The sequence below is a fragment of the Podarcis erhardii genome, assembly GCF_964252035.2.
Source record: "Podarcis erhardii genome assembly, chromosome: 4".
NCBI lineage: Eukaryota > Metazoa > Chordata > Lepidosauria > Squamata > Lacertidae > Podarcis > Podarcis erhardii.
The window spans coordinates 5,473,850-5,501,352 of record NC_138508.1 but is presented as its reverse complement, the minus strand read 5'-3'; the positions used below and the strand labels follow the sequence as shown (position 1 = coordinate 5,501,352).

At 48.1% G+C, this 27,503-nt stretch overlaps 3 protein-coding genes across 5 annotated transcripts in view; 2 read left to right on the top strand and 1 right to left on the bottom strand.

The window, feature by feature from the left end:
• Positions 1-3,748, top strand: part of LOC309341295 (disintegrin and metalloproteinase domain-containing protein 9-like) — a 41,388-nt gene extending 37,640 nt beyond the window's left edge. Inside the window, exons 21-23 of the mRNA XM_081860897.1 lie at positions 449-512; positions 2,489-2,564; positions 3,415-3,748. Of these exons, the coding sequence (XP_081717023.1) occupies positions 449-512; positions 2,489-2,524 (100 nt within the window). The 3' untranslated portion in view covers positions 2,525-2,564; positions 3,415-3,748. The remainder of the gene's footprint in view (positions 1-448; positions 513-2,488; positions 2,565-3,414) is intronic.
• Positions 3,749-8,828: 5,080 nt separating this feature from the next.
• Positions 8,829-20,468, top strand: WDR73 (WD repeat domain 73). Its single transcript, XM_081860598.1, has 8 exons — positions 8,829-8,976; positions 9,997-10,064; positions 10,304-10,392; positions 10,897-10,985; positions 12,330-12,397; positions 15,305-15,469; positions 17,026-17,412; positions 18,912-20,468. The coding sequence occupies exons 1-8, from the start codon at positions 8,912-8,914 to the stop codon at positions 19,148-19,150; spliced, it is 1,170 nt and encodes a 389-aa protein (XP_081716724.1). The 5' UTR covers positions 8,829-8,911; the 3' UTR covers positions 19,151-20,468.
• Positions 19,249-27,503, bottom strand: part of ARRB1 (arrestin beta 1) — a 135,665-nt gene continuing 127,410 nt past the window's right edge. For all 3 annotated transcript variants that reach the window (XM_081860551.1, XM_081860549.1, XM_081860550.1), the window contains one exon: positions 19,249-26,989. In XM_081860551.1, coding sequence (XP_081716677.1) covers positions 26,878-26,989 — 112 coding nt within the window. In that variant the 3' untranslated portion in view covers positions 19,249-26,877. The remainder of the gene's footprint in view (positions 26,990-27,503) is intronic.

The window sequence follows — 27,503 nt, the reverse complement described above, 5'->3', positions numbered from 1 at the left end:
AGTTAAACAAACAAAGCACAAAAAATACAAACAATTAAAAAAACAAAAAAACAAATCCAACCTTTACATAAGTTTCTTTCCTTTGCTTATTTCCTTGACCTCCTCACACCTCCCTTTTTTGTATTCTAATGAGATATTTCAGCAAATCCTTTCCATCTTTGTTTTTATCCTAAAAATTTATCTTGATATACTATAATTTTACATTCTCCTCTTTCACTAATTACCAATCCATTTTTACTTAATCCTTAATAACATTTCTGCTAAAACCACATAGCTTCATTCCAACATCCTTCTAACATTCCTTAATTTTACAATGTTTCTGTAGATAAACTTTAATTTTTTTCCAATCTTCTTCCACCGACTCTTCTCCCTGGTCTCGGATTCTGCCAGTCATTTCCGCCAGTTCCATGTAGTCGGCCATTCAACTCTTCTTGTTTCGCCACAACAGGTTTGGAAGACTATTCAGTGATAGAATATCTCCGAAACCCATCGATTCTGCTTCGGAAAGTACTGTAAGTTCCTAGAAGGTTCGAGAGCAGAAGGCCTTCTCGCTGGGCTTTCCATTTTCTTTTCTTTTCTTTTTTTAAAAAATATATAATGGAAGAGCATCTAAGCACTAGAGCATGAGTAGGCAAACTAAGACCCTGGGGCCGGATCTGGCCCAATTGCCTTTTAAATGTGGCCCGCAGAGGGTCCAGGAATCAGTGTGTTTTTACATGAATAGAATGTGTCCTTTTATTGAAAATGCATCTCTGGGTTATTTGTGGGGCATAGGAATTGGTTCATTCCCCCCCCCCAAAGTATAGTCTGGCCCCCCACAAAGTCTGAGGGACAGTGGACCAGCCTCCTGCTGAAAAAGTTTGCTGACCCCTGCACTTACTATTATTTATTTGTACCCCGCCCATCTGGCTGGGTTTCCCCAGCCATTCTGGGAGGCTTCCAACAAAGATTAAGAATACATTAAAATGTCACACATTAAAAACTTCCCTAAACAGGGCTGCCTTCAGAGGTCTTCTAAATGTCAGGTAGTTGTTTATTTCTTGGACATCTGGTGGAAGGGCGTTCCACAGGGAGGGTGCCACTACCAAGAAGGCCCTCTCCCTGTAGCTTTGCTTCTCGCAGGGAGGGAACCGCCAGAAGGCCCTCGGAGCTGGACCTCACTAGAGCAATACTCTCCTCTCCTGCGGTTTCCAGCAAGTGGTGTTCAGAAGCATAGCTGCCTCCGACTGTGGAGGCAGAGTAGAGCCTCTGTGACTAGGAGCCATTGGTAGCCCTCACCTCCTCCATGAATTTGCCTAATCCTCTTTTAAAACCACACCATGACTGCATGCTGGTTACTGCCATGCGCTGTTAAATGGGGGTCACAAATGCTGCCCCCAAAGTGACTGGATAGGATGGCACCCTGTCACTTGCCCGGGCACATACCTACCCCCTTCCCCCTCCTTGCCATACAGGGCCCACCTAAGGCAAAAAATATCCCCCAAATGGGTTTAGCCGTCTTTTTTTGCTGTAGGGTGTCCATGTGAGCAATGGGACATGGTCACATCCTGTTGCTTCCCAGGGGGCATTCCCAGCCCCATTTTCTCTGGGTGCAGCCAGAGCAAGTGACAATTGCGTTTTTCCAGGTCTCCTGGTATGTAAAATGTTAAAATCTTAATCTTATGATTATTATTAAGCTGCACATTAAATGCAGAAATGGGGTGCAGTGAATTAAGCTATGGGGATACGTGGAAAGGGGGTGGAGCGAAGGGCTTGGGCCACACTTCCCTTTGCTTTTTCCAGGCACAGTTCACGATTCAAAGCTCTGTGGTCAGGCACCCTTTCTCCCCACAAAAACCAGCGCTTTAAAGCTGAATCGGAGCAAACCTCCACCTGCGGAAAACCCGAATCGACTTTTGCTCTGATTCAGCTTTAAAGAGTGATGTTCTACGAGGGAAGTACAGGGCCAAAATGAAAAACATATGTGTGAATAAGCCCTTCCAACATCTCTCAAACTCAGGGCCCCAGCTGTTGCAGGACTACAACTCCCATCATCCCTGACCACTCGTCCTGTTGACTAGGGGTGATGGAAGTTGTAGTCCAACAGCAGCCGGAGACCCGAGTTTGAGAGACACATCATCCGTCCATCATTACCCTGGAGGTCAGCCCCCCCCCCCCCGCTTCCCAGATCACTACATTCAGGCACATCTGGGCAAACAATGGCTTAAGAACATAAGAAGCGCCGGCTGGATCAGGCCAAGGGCCCAATTGGTTCAGCTTCCTATTCGCACGGCTTGCATCACTTTGCAGAGTCAAATCACTGCAGGTCTGGCATGTGGTTTTCAGTCCCTTGTATGGGTCTGCTGGCGGGGGGAGTGGTCTGTATCCCATAAATCTAGTTAAAACTACATCTGAGCTGAAGGATTACCTAGCCTATACTAGGGGCGAAATGGGGAGTTGTGGGGTGTGACATCACACATGATTTTCATGCCTGCTTTCCTCATTCCAGGAGCAGCTCAGCGATGAAGAGGAACAGAGCGACTGACACACCATCCCTCTGTAACCTTGCGGAGGACGCTGCTTAGGTCAGTTCCCAGGAAGGAACCAAGGCAGAAGGGGGGGAGGGGGCCACGGGGACTTCTGCATATCCTGCAAATTGTGGCTTGCATCGGAAGGTCAGGCAAATTTCAGGGCCTCGTAAGGTAAAGGTAAAGGACCCCTGGACGGTTAAGTCCAGTCAAGGGCGACTACAGTGGTACCTCGAGTTAAGAACTTAATTCGTTCTGGAGGTCTGTTCTTAAACTGAAACCGTTCTTAACCTGAAGCACCACTTTAGCCAATGGGGCCTCTCGCTGCTGCTGCCGCGCAATTTCTGTTCTCATCCTGAAGCAAAGTTCTTAACCCGAGGTAATATTTCTGGGTTAGCGGCGTCTTTAACCTGAAGCATCTGTAACCTGAAGCATATGTAACCTGAGGTACCACTGTATGGGGTTGCGGCGCTCATCTCGCTTTCAGGCCGAGGGAGCCGGTGTTTGTCCGCAGACAGCTTTCCAGGTCATGTGGCCAGCATGACTAAGCCGCTTCTGACACAATGGGAAACCGTGACAGAAACCAGAGCGCATGGAATCAATGTTTACCTTCCCGCCAGAGTGGTACCTGTTTATCTACTTGCACTGGCGTGCTTTCGAACTGCTAGGTTGGCAGGAGCAGGGACCGAGCAACTGGAGCTCACCCCATGGCGGGGATTCGAACCGCCGACCTTCTGATCGGCAAGCCCTAGGCTCTGTGGTTTAACCCACAGCGCCACCTGCGTCCCCAACAAGAGTTAGATATGCCTTGTTGTTGTTGTTGTTGTTGTTGTTGTAAAGAACTCAGAACTCCCCTGTAACAGAAAGCCACCTAGTCCAGGATAACCCCTCCTTTCTCATCTTTTAGGGGTCAACGGAGAGCCAACAATCAACCGAGGGCATGTTGCTCTGCTGCGGACTTGAGTCTGGCTAACTCGTGCAGCAGAAGACATTTCTCATACCTGAAGATTGCGGGGGAGCTTGTGGTGGAGAAGGGAGGGCGCTCCCCTCTGCCTGCTGCTTTGCCGGCTGCTCACCCAGCATCCCCTTCCGCTACTGAATCTCTTGTTTCTTTGCCCAATCTCATCATTTGCCTTTGAACAAAGTGTTCCGTCTTCCAGTGCTGTATATATTTGTCACTGGTCTGCTCCAGGCACAAATCGACACTTCAGTTCTGAGAAATAAATCACACATCAACCTCACGCCTCATGCATGTCTGTTTTCTTCTAACGTTAAATTTAACTTTCCTCTTTGGATATTTTGGCTTCTCGCTATGGTCTTATATCACTCCAAAGTGGCCTTCTTGCAGCATGAAGGCTGGGACAACAACAAGGTCCTTTCGCAACACTCTTCCCCAGAGCTTAAGTCTGGCTCCTCGGTCTACTGACCCACATCTGCCCCACAAGCTGCCCACTAGGGTTGCAACTTTTAACAACCTCGTGTTCCTGTAGCTTAGCCAGCTTTGCCTAAAAAACAAAGGAATGAACTGTCATTTCCAAATCTCTTGGAAAAAGCTCACTTCGAAATCAATCAGTGTTTGTATATGTAACTGTACAACGTGTTGTGTAATATGCAGAGCGTGTCTTATAATACAGGAAAAATAGAGCTGGCAAATTCTCTAATACTCGCACAATGTTTTGTACATTGTTGCTTAGAATAAACCGAGGTTGCAGTTGGCCTTTGCTTCTGCTGCAATAAAATTTGCTTTGATTGTGTGATGTGCACCGATTACTTCCTGCGATCTGGATGGATGAATCCGGCAATTCTCCAAAACAGTTTTAGGAAGTTCCAGACAGATGTAAAAGTTCTAAACAGATCCATTAAGTTGTATTTTTTTTTTTTTTACAGTGCTTATACTTATGAGTAGTAATGTTACCTATATGGTGATTCCAACTTTTCATTTTGGGGTGCCCTTTTTTCACAACTGAGAGGAATCAGACCCCTTTTAAGCATAAGTTTATCCCTTTATGATATAGGAAATAATCTTTTTTTTTGGGGGGGATGTCAAAAGGTTCTCACCCTACTGCTCAAAGGTCACTCTTTGTTTTCCCAGGCCCTGAGAATTGCCAGGAAAGTGAACTGGTTCTAGGCTTCTGGCTGAGTCCTGGACACAAAGACCACATGCCCCAACCCTATGCTGGAAGGCAGGACTAAACAGATGTGTGTCATTTGTTTCAAATGGTGTCTTTAAAGCCCCAAACAGCTTAGGAGCTGCCCACCTTATTTCATCTATTTTTCTCTGCTTGCTCCATCCAGTATCTGAGGCCTGGCTCCAGGTGAGAGGGACGGCAGGGGCAATGATAAGCAACAGGGTCTTCTCGGTGATGGCGCCTGCCTTGTGCAATGCCCTTCCGCATGAAACCCATCGCCAGGCATTTGGTTGTTTAAGAAAGACCTCTAGAGGAGTGTTTTCTGCTCCATTGTCTGTTTTCGCTCTCCCTCTCTTTCTAAACCGCTGCTTTATGAACTGCTGTTTCCATTTGCTTAATTGATTTCTGGGCTTGCTACATTAACCAAGGTTTCACACCATTACTTTTTATGTACCGCAGACATTTTATATATTATTTTGTCGTTTTACTGCTTCAGACGGATTTGAAAAATAGGCAGGGTATACATTCAGATCACGGTGGTGCAAAGCCTACGAAGAGAGAAACCCTGCTCCCAAGCGCTACTTGAAGCAGAACCCAAGGAAAGAATCATAGAATTGGGAGGGACCCTGAGGGTCATCTAGGCCAACCCGCTGCAATGCAGGATTTTATTTTATTTTTGCCCAATGTGCTCGAACCCATGACCTTGAGATCAAGACTCTCATGCTTTGCCAACTGAGCTATGCCACAGAAGAGGAAGAAGAAAGCTGGTTTAGCTGGTACATGAGTGCATCTTTGCCCTTTCCCCCATGCACAAAGAACCATTGAATTGTAGAGCTGGAAGGGACCCTGACGGTCATCTAGACCAACCCCTAACATTGCACCTGCTCCCTCTTTCTCCATTTTCGTTCTAAATGCTGTCGAGTGGCTGCAATGGCGGGGAGAAAAGGGGCAGTGGGGCAGTGGGGGGGAGAGATGCTGGGTCAGGGAAGGACTGCAGACACTTCGGGACAGTCCCCCATGAGTATTTGGAGGAGGCACCAGGTTGGCAAACAACTGAGTCACATCAGGTACATTCTTTCACCTTTGGTGGACATGCCCAAGGATTAAGACATTCTGGGAGATGATCTACAATGAAATGAAAAAGGTATTTAAATATACTTTTTTGAAGAAACCAGAGGCCTTTCTCCTGGGCATGGTCGGCCAATTGGTGTCAAAGAAGGATAGAACTTCCTTTATCATTATCAAAAAAATGATAATAAATATTATTTTTTAAAAAAAGAACTTCCTTTATGTATGCAACAACAGCAGCAAGAATACTCATCGCGAAGTATTGGAAGACACAAGATCTACCCACCCGGGAAGAATGGCAGATGAAGGTGATGGAGTACATGGAATTGGCAGAAATGACTGGCAGAATCCGAGACCAGGGAGAAGAGTTGGTGGAAGAAGATTGGAAGAAATTTAAATATTATCTACAGAAATATTGTAAAATTAAGGAATGTTAGAAAGATGTTGGAACAAAGTTACATGGCTTTAGCAGAAATGTTATAAAGAATTAAGTATAATAGATTGTAATTGGATTAAAGGAAAAAAATAATGTTAGAATTTGTTAAGTTAAATGATAGGATAGAAATTTGAGGAAGATGGAAAGGATTTGCTGAAACAATTAATCAAAGTGGAATACAAAAAAAAGGGAGGTGTGAGGAGGTCGCTGAAACAAGTAAAAGAAAGTTGATAACATTGAAAGTATTGGTGGTGTTTCTTTTTTCTTTTTTTTAATTGTTTTTGTTTTATGTTATGTATATGTAATATTTTTGTCTTTGTATTGTATTGTATTGTATGGTTTTGTTATGTTTAATTCTTTTTCTTTTTTCTTTCTGTAACTTTCAAAACTTTAATAAATATTTTTTAAAAAAAAAAAACTGAGTCACATCAGTAGGTATAAAGTCAATCTCTCGGCTGCATCTACCTTGCAGGGTTGTTGTGCAAAAGACACCTGAACGCAATACTGATGAATCATTAGTCCAGGATCTTGTTCTCACAGTGTGGGCGGTGTGCAAATTTAATAAATGAAATAATAATTGTGGGAAGCCTGCAGCGAGACCTGATCTCAGCTGCCCTTTCCCTGCTTGGGATTCCCAGCAGCCAGAAGCACTGCCGCAGATCGCAGCCGCCCTGGCGAGGAGCCACCGAATGGCCGCCTCCTCCTCCAAGAATTTGCCCCTCTTAACGTCTCCCAAGCTAAGAAGGTCCGTATACAGTGGTGCCCCGCAAGACGAATGCCTCGCAAGACGAAAAACCCGCTAGACGAAACGGTTTTCCGTTTTTCGAGGTGCTTCGCAAGACAAATTTCCCTATGGGCTTGCTTCGCAAGACGAAAACGTCTTGCGAGTCTTGCGATTTTTTTCGCTCCCCCCCCTTTTTCTAAGCCGCTAAGCCGCAAATAGCCGCTTAGCCGCTAATAGCCGCTAAGCCGCTCATAGCGCTAATCCGCTAATAGGGATGCTTCGCAAGACGAAAAAACCGCAAGACAAAGAGGCTCGCGGAACGGATTCTTTTCGTCTTGCGAGGCACCATTGTAGTTAAAGCTCTGGTTTTCCCAGTAGTGATGTATGGAAGTGAGAGCTGGACCATAAAGAAGGCTGATCGCCGAAGAATGGATGCTTTTGAATTATGGTGCTGGAGGAGACTCTTGAGAGTCCCATGGACTGCAAGAAGATCAAACCGATCCATTTTTAAGGAAATCAGCCCTGAGTGCTCACTGGAAGGACAGATCGTGAAGCTGAGGCTCCAAGACTTTGGCCACCTCATGAGAAGAGAAGACTCCCTGGGAAAGACCCTCATGCTGGGAAAGATGGAGGGCCCAAGGAGAAGGGGAGGACAGAGGACGAGATGGTGGGACAGTGTTCTCGAAGCTACCAGCACGAGTTTGACCAAAGTGCGGGAGGCAGTGGAAGACAGGAGTGCCTGGCGTGCTCTGGTCCAGGGGGTCACGAAGACTAAACAACAACAACAACAGCGTCACCCATGGTGGGCACCATCACTTGCCACTTTCCCTTTGTTAACGGAGAAATTTGAGGGCTCCTTTGTACAAAAAACAAGGAGACCAGCCAGGAATACCAGAGCAAAACAGCAGCCAGTGGGCTTGGTCTTTATTGAAGACGGTCGCGACAGGACTCCCACCTGCCACAAGGTGGAACAAGATGGAAGCCCCGAACAAAAGAGCCCCCAAACTTTTATTAGCTGCTCATCCCCATGTTACACCCCCCCAACTACATCACTAATACATCATGGTTACATCATGAAAGGGGAGGTCTGGTGGCAGGAATCTGAGCACCCTGCCCCATGGTTCCCCTTGCCCTCCACCAAACACTTTTGTTACAAGTGTCACAAAAGAGATATTTACATTTCCCTGTTTCCCAGCCAAGTTCATCACACCTTTTTATCTTCATCTGGGTTTATTTCTGGAACGGCTACCTGTCTGGCACTCAGGTATCAGGATGCCAGGGATTATCCCTCAGGCAGAGGGGCTGCTGAGTAGCTGAGCTCACATGTCTATATGAATTTCTGAAGTTTTCCCAGTGAGCCAGTACACAGGTACATAGATCAGAGAATTCTTACACTTGGTATTCTGCAGCAGAGGCCCTTTGAATAGATAGGAAGAAACTGTGATGAATTGTTTTGTGGGGACAAATCACAAAAGTCACAAAAGTGATTGTGCTGGTTTTGGTAGTGGGCTGCATGTGCAGGATATCTGCTGGAGGGGCAACCCCCCCACCTATACATAAAATCCTGCAACACCTTGAACCCAGGACCCCCAGAAAAGCCAAAGACCCACCCAGCCCACCAAGAGCCAGTGTGGAGCAGCGGTTCTGGGAAAGACCCGGGTTCGAATCTCCCCAGGAGGCGAGACCTGGGGGTCCAGTCGCCGCCTCTCTGCCTAGCCTACCTTGCAGGGTTGTTGTGATGGATGAAATAGGGCGGGGGAGGGAGAGTCACGCGAGCCCCCCCCCTCGGATCCCCCAAGGGCCACGAAACCCGCGGGACCCCCAGAGGACAGCGCGGAGGTCCCGCCTGGGGCGAGAGGCTCCTCCGCTCGCAGCTGGCCGGGAGGGGAGGGGCTTTCTCCGAGCGAGGCCCCGCCCACCCCGCGCGCCCGGCGATTGGAGGGAAGCGGGCGGACACGTGGAGGAGGCCGGTTCACGTGACGGGGCGCTCTCACGTGACGGGCCGCCCTGGCTCCGCGCCGATTGCAAGTTTTGGGAGGAAAGGAGGATGGAGGGAGAAGGAGAACAGGAAGAAGAGGGAGAGGAGGAGTGGCTGCTGGAGTCCTTGAGACTGTGAGTCAGCGGGGGGGGGGGAGGGAGGGGGGAGAGAAAGGGGAGGGAGAGAAAGGGGAGGGGAGAGAGAGGGGAGATCGGGGAGGAGATGGGAGAGAAAAAGAGGGGAGAGGGAGGGGAGGGGGAAGAGGAGGGAAGAGAAAGGGAGGGGAGGGGAGAGAAGAAGAGGGGAGAGGGAGGGGAGATCGGGGAGGAGATGGGGGAGAGAAAGAGGGGAGGGGAGAGAGGGAGGGGGAAGAGAGGAGAGGGAGGGGAGGGGGGAAGAGGAGGAAGATGGAAAGAGAAAGGGAGGGGAGGGGGGAGAGGGAGGGGAGATGGGGGAGAAAAAGAGGGGAGAGGGAGGGGAGGGGGAAGAGGAGGGAAGAGAAAGGGAGGGGAGGGGAGAGAAGAAGAGGGGAGAGGGAGGGGAGATCGGGGAGGAGATGGGGGGAGAAAGAGGGGAGGGGAGAGAGGGAGGGGGAAGAGAGGAGAGGGAGGGGAGGGGGGAAGAGGAGGAAGAAGGAAAGAGAAAGGGAGGGGAGGGGGGAGAGGGAGGGGAGATCGGGGAGGAGATGGGAGAGAAAAAGAGGGGAGGGGAGAGAGGCAGGGGGAAGAGAGGAGAGGGAGGGGAGGGGGGAAGAGGAGGGAGAAGGAAAGAGAAAGGGAGGGGAGGGAGGAGGGGAGGAGATGGGGGAGAAAAAGCGGGGAGGGGAGAGAGGCAGGGGAAAGAGAGGAGAGGGAGGGGGGAAGAGGAGGGAGAAGGAAAGAGAAAGGGAGGGGAGGGAGGAGGGGAGGAGATGGGGGAGAAGAAGAGGGGAGAGGGAGGGGAGGGGGGAAGAGAAAGGAATTGGGAGGGGAGAAGAGGTGGGTCCTGCTTTGGGCTCCCACTTTGCCTCCGTGGCCACTGGGGAGCAAGGGCTGCTCTGCCCCTTTGAGCCATCCCAGTCACTCAGTGTCCATCTGTCTGTCTGTCTGTCTGTCCATCCATCCATCCATCCATTCATTGTATTTCTCTCCCACTTCTCTTTCCCGTGTTTCCAGGTACAACGATCTCCACCTGTTTGAGCTTCACGATCCCACCAGAGTCATTGAGTGGACGGGAGAAAAAAGTGAGTTTTTGTTTTCTTTCTCTTTGGCATTTTTTTTGCTTCCACTTTTTGTTTTGTTTTCTACGAATTCAGATTCCTAGTAATTTGATCAATTACCAGTTTCAGGGGTCCTTTACCTTTACCTTTTACCAGCTGACAGTTGGGCACGACGCCCCATATTTTTCTTGATCCCCCATATTTTTTAAAAAACAAAAAACTTAATGTTTTAAAAAGGAACAATGTTGGTCTGATTTCTTTAGGTATTTGTGTGGCGGGGTATGAAAATGGAAGAAGGAATGAAATCCTTCAGCTTCTGCTGCCTCAGCGACTTTACGCAAAGGAGAACCGGGTAATGTTAATGATAATACTTTGGAGATTTCCCCTCCCCATTTGGGCCCACCCCCCAACTTCAGAAGAGATAGATGTTTGTGCAAATGCTCTCCTGGGTCTCTTTTCGGCTGAGGCCCAGGCATGGATCCTTAGCTGCAGGATGGTTTTCGGGTGGAACCCTTAATTTATTTATTTATTATTATTATTATTGAATAAATTTTTATTGGGATTTTTTTAAAGGTTACAGAAAAAGAAAATATAGGTCAAAAACAGAACAATCAAAAAAGGAAAAGAGAAAACAATACATAAGAAACAAACATCATCCAATAACAGAAAAACAACAACAACAAGTCAAACCTTTACATCACTTGCTTTCATTCGCTTACTTCCTTGACCTCCTCACACCTCCCATTTTGGTATTCTAATTCAGTTAGATATTTCAGCAAATCCTTTCCAACTTTGTTTTAATCTTAATAATTTATCTTAATATACTGTACTCCTTAATTTATTTATTTTTAAACAGGGCTTATGTCCAGAAAGAGATTTCAAGGTTGAACATGGTGGATTTTCCGATCACCCGGTGTGCATGCTGAAGCATGTGCCAAAGACCAGGTCAGTGGTGCTAAAAGGACTTGGCCTCTCGGTTGCTGGTTAATATATAAATTTTATTAAGGTTTTCTAGAGAAAAATACAGAACTTAATATCCTTTCCTTTTCTTAAAGGAATATTATCTAGATACAATAAAAACACAAAAAGCTGGGGGGTGGGGTTAGAAATAAAGAGAACAAAAATAGGTTAAAAGAGAAAGAAAAATAAGATTTAGAAAATCCTTATTTTCTGATTGCTGGTTATCTAGGTGTGCAAAGCCTGCCTAGAGCATTCGGTACAGAAGTGGTACCTAAATTACCGTATTTTTTCGTGTATAACACGCCCCCATGTATAAGACTCAAAATAGAGAAAATTGGGGGGGGGGAGAGATTGCACAGAGTTGTTGAGCTTTCTTTGGGAGAGATTGCTAGAGTTGTTGAGCTTTTTTTTGGGGGGGGGGGTTGCCAAAAATCCCTCTCCCGCAGGACCGCAACAGCCAATCACACACACATCGGCAAAGCCACCAATCATCTGCACGCTCGAAAAACGTAATCGCCAATCACCCACCCAATTGCCACAGTAGCCAATAACCAGCGGACCTATTTTGCCCATACCTCCTACCCCAGGAAGTTCCCAGAGGTAAGCTAATTGTTCTCCAAGGGAAGCCTAATCCCATCACCAGACCTGCCAGGCGGTCCAGACATGCAAAGGAAGTTCTATTGGACTTTGGGTGGTGGGACTTCAGAGGTGTTTGCCTAGGCTAATCTTATACCTGAGTCCTGCCCTGCCATGTCTGCTTATGCTAATCTTGTACCAAGGACTTGTCTGAACATGTTTGCCAAAGTTAAACTAGTGTAACCCCTGTCTACCCCTCCCCTTTTGTGACATGTCAGTGATGTATCAATGATGCTGTACGAACTGTATTCTGGGATATGGTGGGAAAGTTTTAAAAGTCCTTGTCACCCCATCCTCGGGTTTCGAAATTCCTCTTTGAACCTGTTGCGCAATAAACTTTGGTCTACAGCTATTTGCTCCGGTTGGTGGCTGGATTCCTTCTTTTATTCCGCAGGGACTCGCGGGCTCTGCCCAACCAGCTGGGGGACTGAGCAGCCTCGCACCTAGATTTTTCCGTAACATGTATTAAATACTTGTCTTATACACGGAAACATACGGTAGTTCTAGTGTCCTTGCAGTGCAGAGCGGACTGTGCTGACAGCCTCGGGAGCCGGGAGCCTTGGTCATCCCGAACTGGAGTTCTCAGTTGACAATATGTCAAGGATGCCTCTTTCTGGGGTTTGTGTGTGAGTGGAAGCCCACCTGTGTCCCCTTTCCCAAGCATTCCTAACTCTTTTTTGCTTGTGGCTGTAGCTTGCTGGTGACAAGTGGCCCATCAGACGGCTCCCTGCAGGTGTGGCACGTGGGGCAGGATGAAACAGGTGCGTCAGTCAGCAAGTCACTGCTTGATGTATTATTATTATTATTATTATTATTATTTATTAAATTCACCTGTATAGTGCCTTGCATCTGAAGATTGCAGGGCAGTTTCCAGTACAAAAACCCCTAATTCAAAAGAAAACCTACATGGTTTATTTTCCATAGTTTATTTCCATCTGGTACGTAGGCTAAGACCCTACCTCCCCGCGGACTGTCTCGCCAGAGTGGTGCATGCTCTGGTTATCTCCCGCTTGGACTACTGCAATGCACTCTACGTGGGGCTACCTTTGAAGGTGACTTGGAAACTACAACTAATCCAGAATGCGGCAGCTAGACTGGTGACTGGGGGCGGCCGCCGAGACCATATAACACTGGTCTTGAAAGACCTACATTGGCTCCCAGTACGTTTCCGAGCACAATTCAAAGTGTTGGTGCTGACCTTTAAAGCCCTAAACGGCCTCGGTCCAGTATATCTGAAGGAGCGTCTCCACCCCCATCATTCTGCCCAGACGCTGAGGTCCAGCGCCGAGGGCCTTCTGGCGGTTCCCTCATTGCGAGAAGCAAAGCTACAGGGAACCAGGTGGAGGGCCTTCTCAGTAGTGGCGCCCGCCCTGTGGAACGCCCTCCTAGCAGATGTCAAAGAGATAAACAACTACCTGACATTCAGAAGACATCTTAAGGCAGCCCTGTTCAGGGAAGTTTTTAACGTGTGATATTTTACTGTATTTTTGGTTTCTATGGAAGCCGCCCAGAGTGGCTGGGGAGGCCCAGCCAGGTGGGCGGGGTATAAATAATAAATTATTATTATTATTATTATTATTATTATTATTATTATTATTATTTCCTTTCACTGCACCATGAGGCTTGCCACGTGCGCGAAAGGCTGAAACTAATATTTTCTACTTTATAATTAACATAAGGGGTCTCTGCTGCATGATAATGTCACAAAAGCCAGGCTGCTGGATGAGGCCAAAGGACCATCTAGTCCAGGCCTCCTGCTCTCACAGGGGCCAACCAGATGCCTCTTCTGGGAAACCCACAAGTGGGATCTGAGCACAAGAACAACTCTCCCCTCCTGTGGCTTCGACCAACTAGGATTCAGCAACATTGCTGCCTCTGACTCTGGAGACAGAGCAGAGCCATCCGGAGTAGTAGCCTTCGATTGCCCTCTCCTCCTCCTTGAATTTGCCTAATCCTCTCTTAAACCCACCCAAGCAGGTGGCCATGACTGCCTCCTGTGGCAGGAAGTTCCACAGTTTAACTCTTGAAGAACAGCTTTCTGCTGCATGCCCTGAGTTCTCCGACATTCACCAAATGTCTGCGAGTTCATGTGTTATAAAAGGAGGGAGGAGAGTGTGGCATTCCCAAAGTAAGGAAGGATTAATAAAATACATACGGGGCTTGACCAGCAAGACTCTGGGAGGAGTGTGTATAATTCTCTCTCCACCCCTTGGCCCAGGTCATTTTATTCACAAAAGAACTTATTACACAGTGTTCAGATTTCCTCTGAGGATTTCAAAAAAAACCACGTGGGACAAAGTCAGATCAGAAGAAATTCTTTTAACTACAAAGAAACTATTTCCTACTTGAGCATGCATATGTAGTTCAGAGTAAATAAAATAGGAAGCAAGGAGGAATGCTTTTAGCAAACTCCAGAGATCATAGACAGCAGTAAACAGGAGAGGAAGGATGGGTAGTATTTAACATCTCTTTGTGAACTTTCTTCCTGAACTCTCTTCATGGCCCTAAGATTAACAAAACTAACAATAGCTACGTCAAAGAAACTACCTTCTATCTTTATGACCCAGGATGCCTGATGAAGCAACCGGCAACTGGTCTGTGTATTTAGAATGCTTATACGTGCCTGTCAGGCGTAGAGAAAGCAAATGGCAGAGGTGCAGAGGCTTGTGGGATTCGATCAGAAACTATTGTCAATGAATCAAACCCAGTCGACGCAATGCTTTCATCGCGGACACAATGGCTTGCTCCACATTTCACAATCCCTCATAGTAATCCCACCTGACCCCCACACTCTGGATATTTGCACCCCTACAGGAAAGCTTTCCTCCACCCAATTCCTCCAGGTCATGAGATTCTCCAATCCACAATTACATCTCCCTTTCTGCAGCCGTTAAATCGGGATTCCTTAAACGCGCACCGCAAGAGTGGTGAGTTTCCAGTTCGAACCCGACCGACTTCGCTCGGCCGTAACTGGCGCTTCTGGGTTCCAGATTCCAGTTTGCTGGTGCTTGTATAGAGACCCCACCCCAATATTGATCGACTTCAATTCCCAGCTGCCCCAGCCAGCACAGGCAGTGCTCAGGGATTGTGGGGGTTGTAGAGAGCGTAGAGACACACACAGCCATATCTTGGGGATAACTGAGGAGATTTCACCCCTCCCATATCCAAGAATCTCCTGCTGATTCTCCAGAGAGGAGGAGCAGTGTTCTGCTTTCTACTTATTCAGCTCCAGCACCATGTCAGTCAGTGTGTCGGAGAGAGAGAGAGACTGAGTGTTAGAGATCGTGTGTAGAGATAAGGTTGCTGCTAAGAGCAGCTGCAGACACTCAGTGCAGCATTCATTTATGCTTAGACCTATTTAGCTCTGTATATAGTTTTGTATTATAGTTGTAGTTATAGAATAAAAGAAGATATTCTACAGAGCTGCTCTCCAAGTCGTTTATACACTGCCAGACTCTGCTATACTCTGCTGTGCGACGACTGTATTGTGGAAGTGAATCCGGTGCTCACAACTCTAAGCTGTGAGTCCACAGCACTTTGACCTGGTGGTCTCTGGAAGTGCTACCCAGCTCGCCTAGCCCAGTCGGGGTTGAAGTGCATGGGTCCAGTTGGTGACACTGGCTCAAGGGCGATGCTGACAGTAACTGTCTTTTCCCTTCCTCCCCCAGATGTTATTAAGCCCCTCTACGCTGTCCGCACCACGCAAGGAAAGGAGCACTGCTGGGCAAAGATTGCAACTGCTTTCTCCAAATCGGCGTGGGTCCTTCATGGCCTGCGGGTCAGCGATGTTCAGGTGACCGAGATGGAATCCAGGAGAACCATCTTCGTGGCAGGTAGCCTTCGGTCTTGTGGGATAAAACCCATAATAATAATAATAATAATAATAATAATAATAATAATAATATTTTATTATTTATACTCCGCCCATCTGGCTGAGTTTCCCCAGCCACTCTGGACTGCTCCCAATCGAGTGTTAAAAACAATACAGCATTAAATATTAAGAACTTCCCTAAACAGGGCTGCCTTCAGATGTCTTTTAAAAATAAGATAGCTGCTTATTTCCTTCACATCTGAAGGGAGGGCGTTCCACAGGGCGGGCACCACCACCGAGAAGGCCCTCTGCCTGGTTCCCTGTAACCTCACTTCTTGCGATGAGGGAACCGCCAGAAGGCCCTCGGAGCTGGACCTCAGTCTCTGGGCTGAACGATGCGGGTGGAGACGCAATAAAAACAAACAAAAATAAAAAGTCCAGTTGTCTTCCAAATTGTAATCTTAATATTTTTGACTTCCCACGATCTGAATGTTAGGCAAAGCTGTTTGCAATATAGATAAATCGTATTCCACAAATATCAGTCATTTGGAGATCGCTCAGCCTTTGGAGATCGCACTCTCCCCCCTCTAGATGACGTTTGACGTGATCGAGAATCCTGGGCTCAGGGACAGAGAATTACAAAGCGTTAAAATCGAGATGTGGAAAATATGGAAACAGCGAGAATAGGCAGGACTGAGATGTGGAGATGTGGGGAGCTCCGAAAAATTAATAATTATAATCTGGACTATAATTTGGTCTTTTTTATTTTAGTTTTTTATTTTAATTGGAGTATTATGATTGGATATATTAATTGGATTTTTTTTATTGGAAAATCAATTAAAAAGTTTTTGGGTTTTTTTAAAAAAGAGAGTCTTCTTAAGATTAAGAGTCCCATTACCCAGCTACTGATCCAACCCTCAAAAGTTGGCTTCAGATTACAAGAGATTCCGAATCAACATCAGGAAGAACTTTCTGACAGGAAGAGCCATTCAAGGTGTTGCTCTGTCCTTCTTTGGAGGTTTTTAGCAGAGTTTGGACGGCCATGTGTCCTGTTTGCTTTAGCTGAGATTCCTGCATTCCGACTTTGAATGAGTGGAGAATGAAACTTATGGACTACGCAGAACTAGTTAAAATGACTGGAAAAATTAGATACCAGAAAGATCGCAAATTCATCGAGGACTGGGGAAAGTTTACGGATTATCTGGAAACTATATGTGATGAACAGACAATGCTAGTGGGTTTTAAGGAGGTTTTGTGATAGTACAAGGTATATTGTAAAAAAGAAACAGAGATGGAAAGATAATATTAACTGGCAATATTATATATAGAAAATGCGTGAAGATAGGAAAAATGGATGATTGATGGAGGTGCTGGTGGAAGTTCAAAAACTGGAAATTTGTAAACATGGTCGTATGGACTTATTTGTAATGGAAAAATTTAATAAAAATTTATATATATATATATATATATATATGAGAGAGATTCCTGCATTGTAGGGGGTTAGACTGGATGACCTTTGGGGGTCCCTTCCAAGCATACAATTCCACAACCCCCTTGTGCTCTTGTTTCCTTCTGTAGGCTCCACAAACACCGATGAGGTTGCCACCCTGGAGTTCCTGGACGAAGCTGCCGTCCTGGCCTGCGGCATGAAGGGGCAGCTGTTCTTGGCTGACACCAGGCAGCCGCAGGGTCTCCTGCGGGTCGCTGAGGATGCCCACGTCTCTGAGGCGCTGCCTGGGCAGAGCTGGTGTGCTGGAGTTTGCTGCGGCCCCCTGCCATCCTCTGGGGACAGGCGGCTGGTGGCCCGCCTCTCCTCTGCCGGCCGTGTCATGCTAACCGACCTCAGAAACCCCACGAGAGCTGTGAAGATGGCTCAGTGCTGTGTGTCCACGGGTGGCCACTGTGGGGCAGGGTTCCTCTCGGTCTCCTTTGCCCCTCTGCTTGGAGAACACCTGGCCATCTCAGGTAAGCCTGTGGGGCGGAGATCTCGGTAATTCTTTGGTCCTGTTTGTGCCAGAATTTGGAGGGTGGGGAGAAATTTAGTTGCTAGTGTCATGCTGCCTAGGCTTTAAAGGTAAAGGACTCTTGGACTGTTAAGTCCAGTCAAAGGCAACTCTGGGGTTGTGCTCATCTCGCTTTCAGGCCGAGAGAGCCAGCGTTTGTCCACAGACAGTTTTCTGGGTCATGTGGCCAGGACTACACTGCTACTGCCGTACAGAGGACCATGGCGAGTGCCAGAGCGCACGGAAACACCGTTTACCTTCCCACTGCAGTGGTACCTATTTATCTACTCGCACTGGTGTGCTTTCAAACTGCAAGGTTGGCAGGAGCTGGGACAGAGCAACGGGAACTCACCCCATCGCGGGGATTTGAACCGCCGACCTTCCAATCGGCAAGCCCAAGAGGCTCAGTGGTTTAGACCACAGTGCCACCGGTGTCCTAGTCTTGGCTCAAGGGCTACCGAAAAACTGAGGGAATGGGGTGTGGGGGCAAGTCAACCACCTCAGGGGCCCTATCTGGTTGGAGACACAACTTTTGACTTGACAGGGGAGCTTTTGGCAAAACAGCCACGGTTCTCCGCTTCTGTAAAATGGGAATCCGATCCAGTGGAGAGGTGCCCTTTGGGCTGGGTTACAGTAGCCTCTTGCCCAGCTGCCAGGCTCTGCAGCAAAACCTCACTTCAAAGCTGAGAAACATTTTAAATGTGGTGAGGATCCTATGCCCTTTAAAAATGTGTAGGGAGGGTGGAATTTGGACAACCCTCAGGTCCTTTCCAGTTCTGCAGGTCCACGATCTCTGAGCATGGCTGGAGCAACATTTCTCCAATTGTCGCATGCTCAGGTGCAGCCACAGGGGCCTGCACCCCTTTTCCTGTTCAGCCTCCGCATTTGGGGTGCAGTTTCACCTCCAAATACCAGCTGGTAGGTTGTGGTCTAAACCCGAGCCTCTGGGGCTTGCCGATCACAAGGTCGGTGGTTCGAATCCCCGCGACGAAGTGAGCTCCCGCTGCTCGGTCCCTGCTCCTGCCAACCTAGCAGTTCAAAAGCACGTCAAAGTGCAAGTAGATAAATAGGTACCACTGCGGCGGGAAGGTAAACGGCGTTTCCTTGTGCTCTGGTTTCCATCACGGTGTTCTGTTGCGCCAGAAGTGGTTTAGTCCTGCGGGCCACATGACCCGGAAAGCTGTCTGTGGACAAACGCCAGCTCCCTCGGCCTGAAATTGAGATGAGTGCCGCAACCCCGTAGTTGCCTTTGACTGGACTTAACCATCCAGGGGTACTCTACCTTTTTACCTTTACCAGCAGGTGGGAACCGCAGGCGATGGAAGCGCCCTGCTTGTGAGAGAGCAGGATACTGCCCTTGCCAGGGCCCTGATCCTGTTAGGTACTTTCCATGCTCCTTCCCTCTTCTCCCTCCTCTGTGCTGGGAAGTGCTCACCTCTCCCCTCCCCCCCCCCTTTGCAGGCTTCGACGGAACTGTGCGGGTCTACGACACACACAACTGGGTCCCGTCCGTGCAGGACGCCAAACCGGCCTTCGTCCACAAAGGGCACGTCTTCAGCGGGGCGGGCAAAGCTGGAGTCGCTGCCCCGGTCGTCACAACCCACGCCTGGCACCCCTCCAAGCCCCGGACGTTGCTGTCAGCGGCGAGCGATGGGTCGCTGCACGTGTGGGACTGGTCTGAGCTCTGCGCGGCCAGCTAGCCCAGTTCTCTACACTGCACATTGGAGAAATGAAGGGGTCCAGTCGCACCCCCTGGAAGCAATTGGATATCTTGCAACGGAAGGGGGTTTTTTTTGGGGGGGGGGTTGCATCTTTGTGGAGCTCGCCCTGCGCGGCAGTTCTTCCTAATGATTTGAGAAGGTCCAAGCCCAATATCTTCAGTACTCTGTGGCTGCAAACCTCTGCCAGTTGTGTCACATAGGAACGCAGGACAGAGTGGGCAAAACGAAGCAAATGAGGCTAGCTACAAAACTGGGGGTCTTTTTAGTGTTGCCCCCCCCCAAAAGAGAACCTGATGCCCACACAATGACCTTTTAAGGTACCAGGTTTGTCCTTCTTTTTACAGTTGTTGTACCAGTGTCGTTTCTGATTTTTTCCTGCGTTACATTTCGGTGTTCTGTTTTATATTTCTGGTTTTTACTTGTTACCCACCCGGACAGGTGTGCCAACTTGAATATAATATTGGGGAGGGCAGTAGGTAAGCCCTACTCCCCCTTAATCGATTGCAATGTGTAGCATGCAGCCCCCCCCCATTTGAATGGCAATACCCAGTAGCTTTGGAAGGGCCTGGTCCCCTCAAATATTTTATGGGGGTGCGAAGACCCCTCAGCCCCTAGAAGTTGGCTCCTACGCACCCAGAGGACTTTTTCGTCCGGTGGTGGCTCAATATAGGAGTTAAATAAATTGGTGATGCAGGCATTGTGCAGGGGAGAGAATTAGGCTCTGTAGGTCTCAGCTGCGGACATCAGCAAAGGGGAAAACCGTTTGTGGGCTGCCTCCCCTTCTGCTTCTTAAGTATTACTGCAGTGCATTTGCTCCCCCCCCCCTTTAAAGAGATTGTAGGTACGGTCAAAGTTGTTCAGTAGAAGCCATCTTTGCATTCTGGCTTTCAGGGGTGGCCAAGATCAAGGTGAGATTAGTGACCCTCCAGGACGCAAATGGGCTGTTCCGTTCTTCCCCCTTAGGAGCAGGGGAAGGGGGTCTCAGAGGGTCCTTGCCTGCCCTTAGGACGTCACGTTCAAACAGTTTTACGGGCTGCGTGCAGGATGGTTTTTAAGCTTTGCCCGTTGGGCTTGTGCAAACTACACAGAGCCCTGTAAAATGGGGTGTAGACCCCCTCATCACTCTTTTCCCCCGAAGACCTCCCTTATCACTAGGTACCCATTTTATGGCTCTATTTGTTCATACAATCCGCACACACAATCCGAAGCAGTGAATAAAACAAAAGACCAACTTACCAGTGAAGCCCTGGCAGTTGGAATGCTGTACTTAAGTTTAACAATAAATGAGTTTTCCTAAGCTGGGAGGTTTTAATTTTCTTCCTGAAGCCTTTTGAATGTGGCACCTTCTAGGGCTACCCCCAAGTGAGTGTTCACCATTAGCCAAACATGCAAAAAGTGTCTCCCCCCCCCCCCCCCGGTTTTTGTCATTGAGCCAGGAATAAACCACTCTCTTTAGAGCAGAGAAACCTGCCAGACTCAGTGAGGAAGGAGGGTGGAAACTTGATGTTTTTGGCACGCTGGGCAGCCAGTGTGGAGTAGTGGTTAGAGTGCTGGACAAGGACACAGGAGACAGGGGTTCAAATCCCAACGCAGCTATGAAGTTCCCTGGGTGAAATTGGGCCAGCCGCTGCCTCTCAGCCTAATCCTACCTCGCAGGGTTGTTATTCTGAGGATTAAATGGGGAGCAGTGTGTACGCCCCCTTGAACTCCTGGGAGGATAATAATAACAGCAATAATAACAGCAACAAATTGGACTCTGGAGGGAGGCAGTTGATGAGGAGATGTCGCATCGCAACAGACACCACCAACTTGGGATGCCACATCAGGGAAGAAGACGTTTGCAGAGATGGATGTTTGAATTTGTGGCACTCTGCCATGGAAGCAACGAATAACCATGAAGGGGGAAACAGGAGAACTCCCTGGAGGGAATGGGGTTTGGGGCAACAACACTCTGCTCCTATTGTTTCCTGTGGTGTGTGTACATGTAACCTGCAAGAAGTTTTGTTTTTTTCCAAAACACTAGTATCATTTTGCTTTCGGAATCTATCCTTCCATGGACTGAGATAAGGGAAGTGTGGACTTCATAGTCAGCCAGGAGCCTTTTAGAAGTTTTGGACTACAAACTCCATCATTCAGCGCTGTCATACTATGGATGATGGGAATTGTAGTCAAAAATACCTGTAATTTGGTTCAACGGTTTGCAGCTTTTATTTCACCCCGCCGCTCCGCATTACTGTTTTCCATGGGGACTTTTCTCTTTTTTTTCAGCGCTGACACTACATGCAACAAAATATTTGATAGGAAGTTGAGGTGGGGGAGAAAAATCTGGAAGACACCAGGCCGGGGGTGGGCTGCTTTAGTCATACCTGACCAACTACAACAAAAAAGGCATTCCCAGTGTCTGTTGTGGGCATTTCTGGCAAAACAACTCCGGTTCAAGTAAGAGAGACACAAAGAAAGTCAGGGACCCTGCGAGAGCACTTTGTATTTTTCTAAGATTAATAAACTAGAATAATTTATTTGACAAAAACACAGAAAACGTCACGGATACAGTGGAGGGAGCCAACGTGTTTTCCTACCCCCCCCCTTAAAGAACAGTACAAAGGAACCACGTTACAAAACGGACTGCCTGGTTTGCTTAGCTAGAGTTTGCAAAGGGCTCCCTTCGCCCAGGATGCCTTCATCCTTCCTCCCCCTCTTTCCCAGGGAAAGGGGCAGCCGTAACTGTGCTCTGCTTGCCTCTCAAACCCCCCAAATGCACACTTATTAGCAGGGGCCTCCAAGACCCAAAACGGTTCTAAGCAAATGTGGAAGCTGCAAAACACAGCAACGTGAAACACAATCGCGGGGGGGACCGAACACAAAACCTGGACAGGCGCAGTTGCCACCGCTGCTGCTGCTTTTGCAGAAAGCTTGGGAAGGGGAACTGTGGAGCCATTTAGTCCAACCCCCTTGCTATGCAGGAATATTTATTGGGGGTATTTAATAGAGTGCTTTTTGCGAGAAGAAAAGAAAGCCATTGGAAAGCGGTTTTGTGAAAACTCCGCCGCCGCTTTCTTGAGATGGCCTCTCTTGCCTAAGACTGACTCTAAAGGGAATTTCATTAACCGGCAGCTTGGTTTGATTTCACTCCACACTTCAGTGGCACGATTCTGCCCATCAAACTGTTTCTAAAAGCACAGAAGTAGGAAGGACCTGATTTTTTCCCCTCTTGGTCAGAGGGCAACCTCACTAGGTTGTTCACTAGAGGAAGACCGTTTCAGCATACTGCATTCTACATATTACTACGTGTTTTGTGCTTTTCTCTTGTATTTTTTACGTTGTGAACTGCCTTGAGGTCTTCAGATGAAGGGTGGCATGCAAATTTAATAATGAATAATATACATACTTGGCCAATTGTTTCTACCGATTTCTCATACTCTAATAATAGTAACTACGACTGCAGTGGTAATATCTGATCTGCGTGCAAAACTGAAATCTAGCCCTTGTAAATGGAACGAGGAGTACATGAAGCTTTTCCAGGTAGCTGATTTCTGCAAGTGTTCGAGGCACACAGATGCTACTTTGGTGCAGCTGAGCCAAAACATCTTGGAAAACATTTTTTGCGAAGAAGATCTATTCCGCTTTCCCCTTTTCCTCAGCTCCTTGGGGAAAGAAGGCTGCTTTGCAGAACGGTCTCCAAATCTTCCCTAGCATAGCAGGGTTGGGCTAGACAGCTTTTGGGGGCCCTTCCAACTCTGCAATGCTATGATTCATCCCCTGGAGAAATTCAGGGAACCGGTCCCCAGTCCTCTGCTGACAAATGGCAGCGGAAGAGGCTCTACGTGCCAGATTAGTAAAAGCACATCCTTTTTTGGGATAGACAAAAATCTTGCCTGCCATCCTTTTGTTGACAGCAGACCTCCTTCCTGACGCTTCTGGGTCATTTGGAGAAAGCCTTGCTGCTCCCCCTCTTCCTTTTTTTATTTTTTAAAGTATTTTCCAGTACAGTGGTACCTTTGGATACGAACGGGATCTGTTCCGGAGCCCCATTCACATCCTGAAGTAAACGTAAGATGTGTGTGCATGGGTTGCGTTTTGCCGCTTCCGTCATGTGTGTGACGTCATTTTGAGCGTCTGCGCATGCGGCGAAACCTGAAAGTAACACTCTCCATTACTTCCGGGTCGCCACGGAGCACAACCCGAAAATATTCACCCCGAAGCTACTTCAACCCGAGGTCTAACTGTATTCAATACACACGGCATACTTTTCCATCATGCAATATTTACATACTTCCCAACCCAAGACTCCCAAAAGGCATTCTAGAATTAACTTGTTTTGCTGCATATCAAATAATTCATCCCCCCTATTTTTTCCTCTTTCATGTCTTCGCTCACTGTTGCTCATAAAGTTGCCCTAACTTGAAATTTTAGTGTAGTATCCCCTCACCTCCTGGCAAATAGAAGGGGAAGAAATGGAGGCAGTGAGAGATTTTACTTTCTTGGCCTCCATGATCACTGCAGGTGGTGACAGCAGTCACGAAATTAAAAGACGCCTGTTTCTTGGGAGAAAAGTGATGACAAACCTAGACAACATCTTAAAAAGCAGAGACATCACCTTGCCAACAAAGGTCTGTATAGTTAAAGCCCTGAGTGCTCACTGGACGGACAGATCCTGAAGCTGAGGCTCCAATACTTTGGCCACCGCAGGAGAAGAGAAGACTCCCTAGAAAAGACCCTGATGTTGGGAAAGATGGAGGGCACAAGGAGAAGGGGAAGACAGAGGATGAGATGGTGGGACAGTGTTCTCAAAGCTACTAACATGAGTTTGACCAAACTGCGGGAGGCCGTGGAAGACAGGAGTGCCTGGCGTGCTCTGGTCCAGGGGGTCACGAAGAGTCGGGCATGACTAAACGACTAAAGAACAAATCTTTTTAAATGCCCCCCCTGAAGCTTTCCCACTTGCTCCTTATCTACCTGCCGCCTTGGTTCCTTATTTTGGGCTGTCATTTGCTAGTTCTGCAAATTCTATCAGCTCATGCAGCCATTGTTCATTTCCTGCAATTCCTCTTTCTTCCCAGTTCTAGCATCAACCAGCTGCTCCTCTTCTCCCATAGGGCGAAAAGGGCTGTAGCAAAAGAGCCTAACTCCTTTGCATGCAAGTGTTCCCAAGGCTCCAACCCCAAAGGCGTCTCCCACCAAGAAAGGGCCAGGCTCTGGGATCCTTTGCCCAAGTCCCTGAGAGACCAGCTGGACAAATATCGCACCTGAGAGAAGTCTTAGGTCCCTGTATCTTTAATGGTTTTGAATTATGGTGCTGGAGGAGACTCTTGAAAATCCCATGGACTGCAAGAAGATCAAACCGATCCATTGTGAAGGAAATCAGCCTTGAGTGCTCACTGGAAGGACAGATCCTGAAGCTGAGGCTCCAAGACTTTGGCCACCTCATGAGAAGAGAAGACTCCCTGGAAAAGACCCTGATGCTGGGAAAGATGGAGGGCACAAGGAGAAGGGGATGACAGAGGACGAGATGGTGAGACAGTGTTCTCAAAGCTACTAACATGAGTTTGACCAAACTGCGGGAGGCCGTGGAAGACAGGAGTGCCTGGCGTGCTCTGGTCCATGGGGTCACGAAGAGTCGGGCATGACTAAACAACTAAAGAACAACAATATTTAATGGGGGGGGGCCTCAGGCCGAATTTGGCCCATGACGCCTTCCCCCTTGGCCCATGAGGCTGTTTTGGCCAGACCACACCCACCTGACCCTACACCTGAAGCTGGTTTATGGCATCAGGTGTGAGGCAGGTAAACGCACGGCGGGAGGGGATTCGCAGGTGAGAGAGAGAGGGGGACTCTAGCCAGTGCAGATAGTGCTGAGCTGGATGAACCAAGGCTGCTGTTACTAAATTTCAACTCCAGAGCCCACCTCTGCAGATTTATTATTAAATTTATTAGGTTTCACCTGTCGAGCTCAGGGAAGTTCACAGCATAAAAAGACAGCATTCCTGGCAGGAAATTTTGCCTGTTCAAGAGAGAGAGAGACAGCCTGTCTGTGATAATGGCACCAACCTCAGGTGTCCTTCCGACCGCGCCAACCTGCAGAAACCGGCAATGCTACAGGTGCCTGTTCCACACTGGTAAGAAATCAACATTTTAATGTGTCGGCTCCCATACACTTTGGAACTCCCTGCTCATTGATACCGTCCTATTTTCGGTGCCTGCCCAAACCATTCTTATTTATAAACAAGCCTGTCCGGACAGGTGGAACGTCAATGCATGTTTTAGTATGTTCTCAGTTTATTACATACTTTCTCTTTCAAAATATCAAAGAGATTCTTTTACTGGTAATTTTATCGCTTCGTTCTCTTTGTAAACGACTTTCAGGTTTGCTTGTTTGAACAATCAAGCTGTATATATTTTATGGAATTAATAAGATAACAAATGCATAGTCCTTGCTCACTGAAATCACATTGTGTGAAGAAAGAGACCCCTCATGCTGGCCTGGCGATGGAAACATGAGTGGCAGGTTTTGCCCTCCAGTCCAGATTGGCTTCTCGGAGCCGAATGTAGCAAATCACGGCATTCGAACCCAGGGCAGTAACTCCTGGGAGCTGCAGCTGCCCCAAAGCACAACCTTTTCAGGAGCTGGAATCGGAGCAACTTCACCGAACATCTTTTGCACGTTACGATATGATACGATACGATATCTTTATTGTTCCCTTCCAGCTCTGCGATTCTATGAAGCTAAAGCGTCTAGAACATGCAATACGGGTTTGGAAGGGAGAATTCTCCAATTCTGCAAAACCGGACTGCTGCCTTTGTTCACCCCTCATCTCAATTCCATCAACTTGTGCATCTTTTTCTAGTTCCATTTATCTAGAGATGATGGGGAATGAGCCTGCCGATAAACTCCCTCACTGAGTCATAGCCCCTCCTTGGACCTGGGACAGCTCAGTGGGTGGAGCATGAGACTCTTGAACTCAGGGCCCCACATTGGGTAAAAGATTCCTGCATTGCAGGGGGGTTGGACTAGATGACCCACAGGGTCCCTTCCAACTCTTCTAATATTCTAATATTCTAAGCATCTCAAAAAGGCCCTTGGGGCAAGAGATGGAAAACCTGGGAAGACAGTACAGCACTCGACTGGATCCGACCCAAAGACCACGGCAGCCAGCTCTAGGCGTGCCGCCTCCTGGCTTAACAGCCGACAGGCCTCCAAAATCGCCTTGGGAACTGTCAGGGCGAGAGGCGCCCATTGCCGCATCTTGTGGCAGGGGGTTCCGCAGGTGAACGGAGCGAGGTGCGAAGAAGCAGGGCCTGGAGCCAGTGGGGTGGGGACACTGGGATGGAGCCCCCAGCAGAAAGCAGAGCACAGTTACCAAGCAAGGCCGCTGCTCCTTCCTGGGCAAACGACGACAACGACAGAAAACACGCACACACAGCCCCCCATCCAGCGTGGCTCACAGGGGGGTGGGCATTCGCCCTCCTTGGAGGCCGCCAGAAAAATCTGTGGCTCGCAGAGCGGGTGGGAAAAGAACCCAAGGCTTTTGCAAGCTCCCCGACTCACCCCACAGGTTCCTGGTCAGTGTTTTAAAAAACAAAGGAACTCGACCCCCACCCCAAACCCGGAAAAAAGAAAGAAACCTTTATACAAAAGATAAGAAGCCTAGTGCTCAGGTGTCAGGACTTGGAAACGGAGAGAGAGACCCACGGGGAGGAGATCCAGTTTATCTGTCGTTCAGCTGTGGGGAGCTCATCCCGTCGTCGTCCTCCTCCTTCTCGTCTTTCACCCCCTTCAGCCTCTGGCGGGCAAAGTCCTCAAAAACGATGTCGTCATCACTAGCGGAAGAGAGAAAGTGAGAGGGGAAAATGGGCGAAGAGCCGCAAAAGATGAGGACGTGGGGCTAGGACTAGGCAGGTACCTCTGGGGCAGTTGCAGAAGCGCAGAAATGTAGAGGTGGAAGCGATACCCGGGCGAGATCACTAGGCAAGAAGTGAAAATGGGCAGAGGGGCCCCCTCTTGGTTGTTCCACTGCGCTCAGAAGAGGGGAGAATGGCAGCCTGGGAGAGGGCCTTTTCTGGGGGTGGCCCCTAATATTAATTTATTTTCTCCGTTGCATTCTCTTTCATTCCGTGCTTTTGGCTTTAAACAATTCACAAGTTGCCGGGCACTTGTTGACGTTTGTACACCGTGTTAGAGACATATTTTGTAGAAATCGACGTAAACGTGCAGTAAAAATAACGATAATCATGATGAATTGCAAGCAAGTCATGGGCAACAACAGATTTCCTCCAAAAAAGGCTAAATCCAGATGAACTGGGGGAAATACGTGCGTTTTGATGACAACAATAT

Excerpts from the sequence above, each read along its gene's own strand:
- WDR73 (XM_081860598.1), top strand. The coding sequence starts at position 8,912 with ATGGAGGGAGAAGGAGAACAGGAAGAAGAGGGAGAGGAGGAGTGGCTG. Across the intron at positions 8,977-9,996 it reads CTGCTGGAGTCCTTGAGACT|GTACAACGATCTCCACCTGT; the intron begins GTGAGTCAGCGG and ends CCGTGTTTCCAG. Across the intron at positions 12,398-15,304 it reads CGTGGGGCAGGATGAAACAG|ATGTTATTAAGCCCCTCTAC; the intron begins GTGCGTCAGTCA and ends TTCCTCCCCCAG.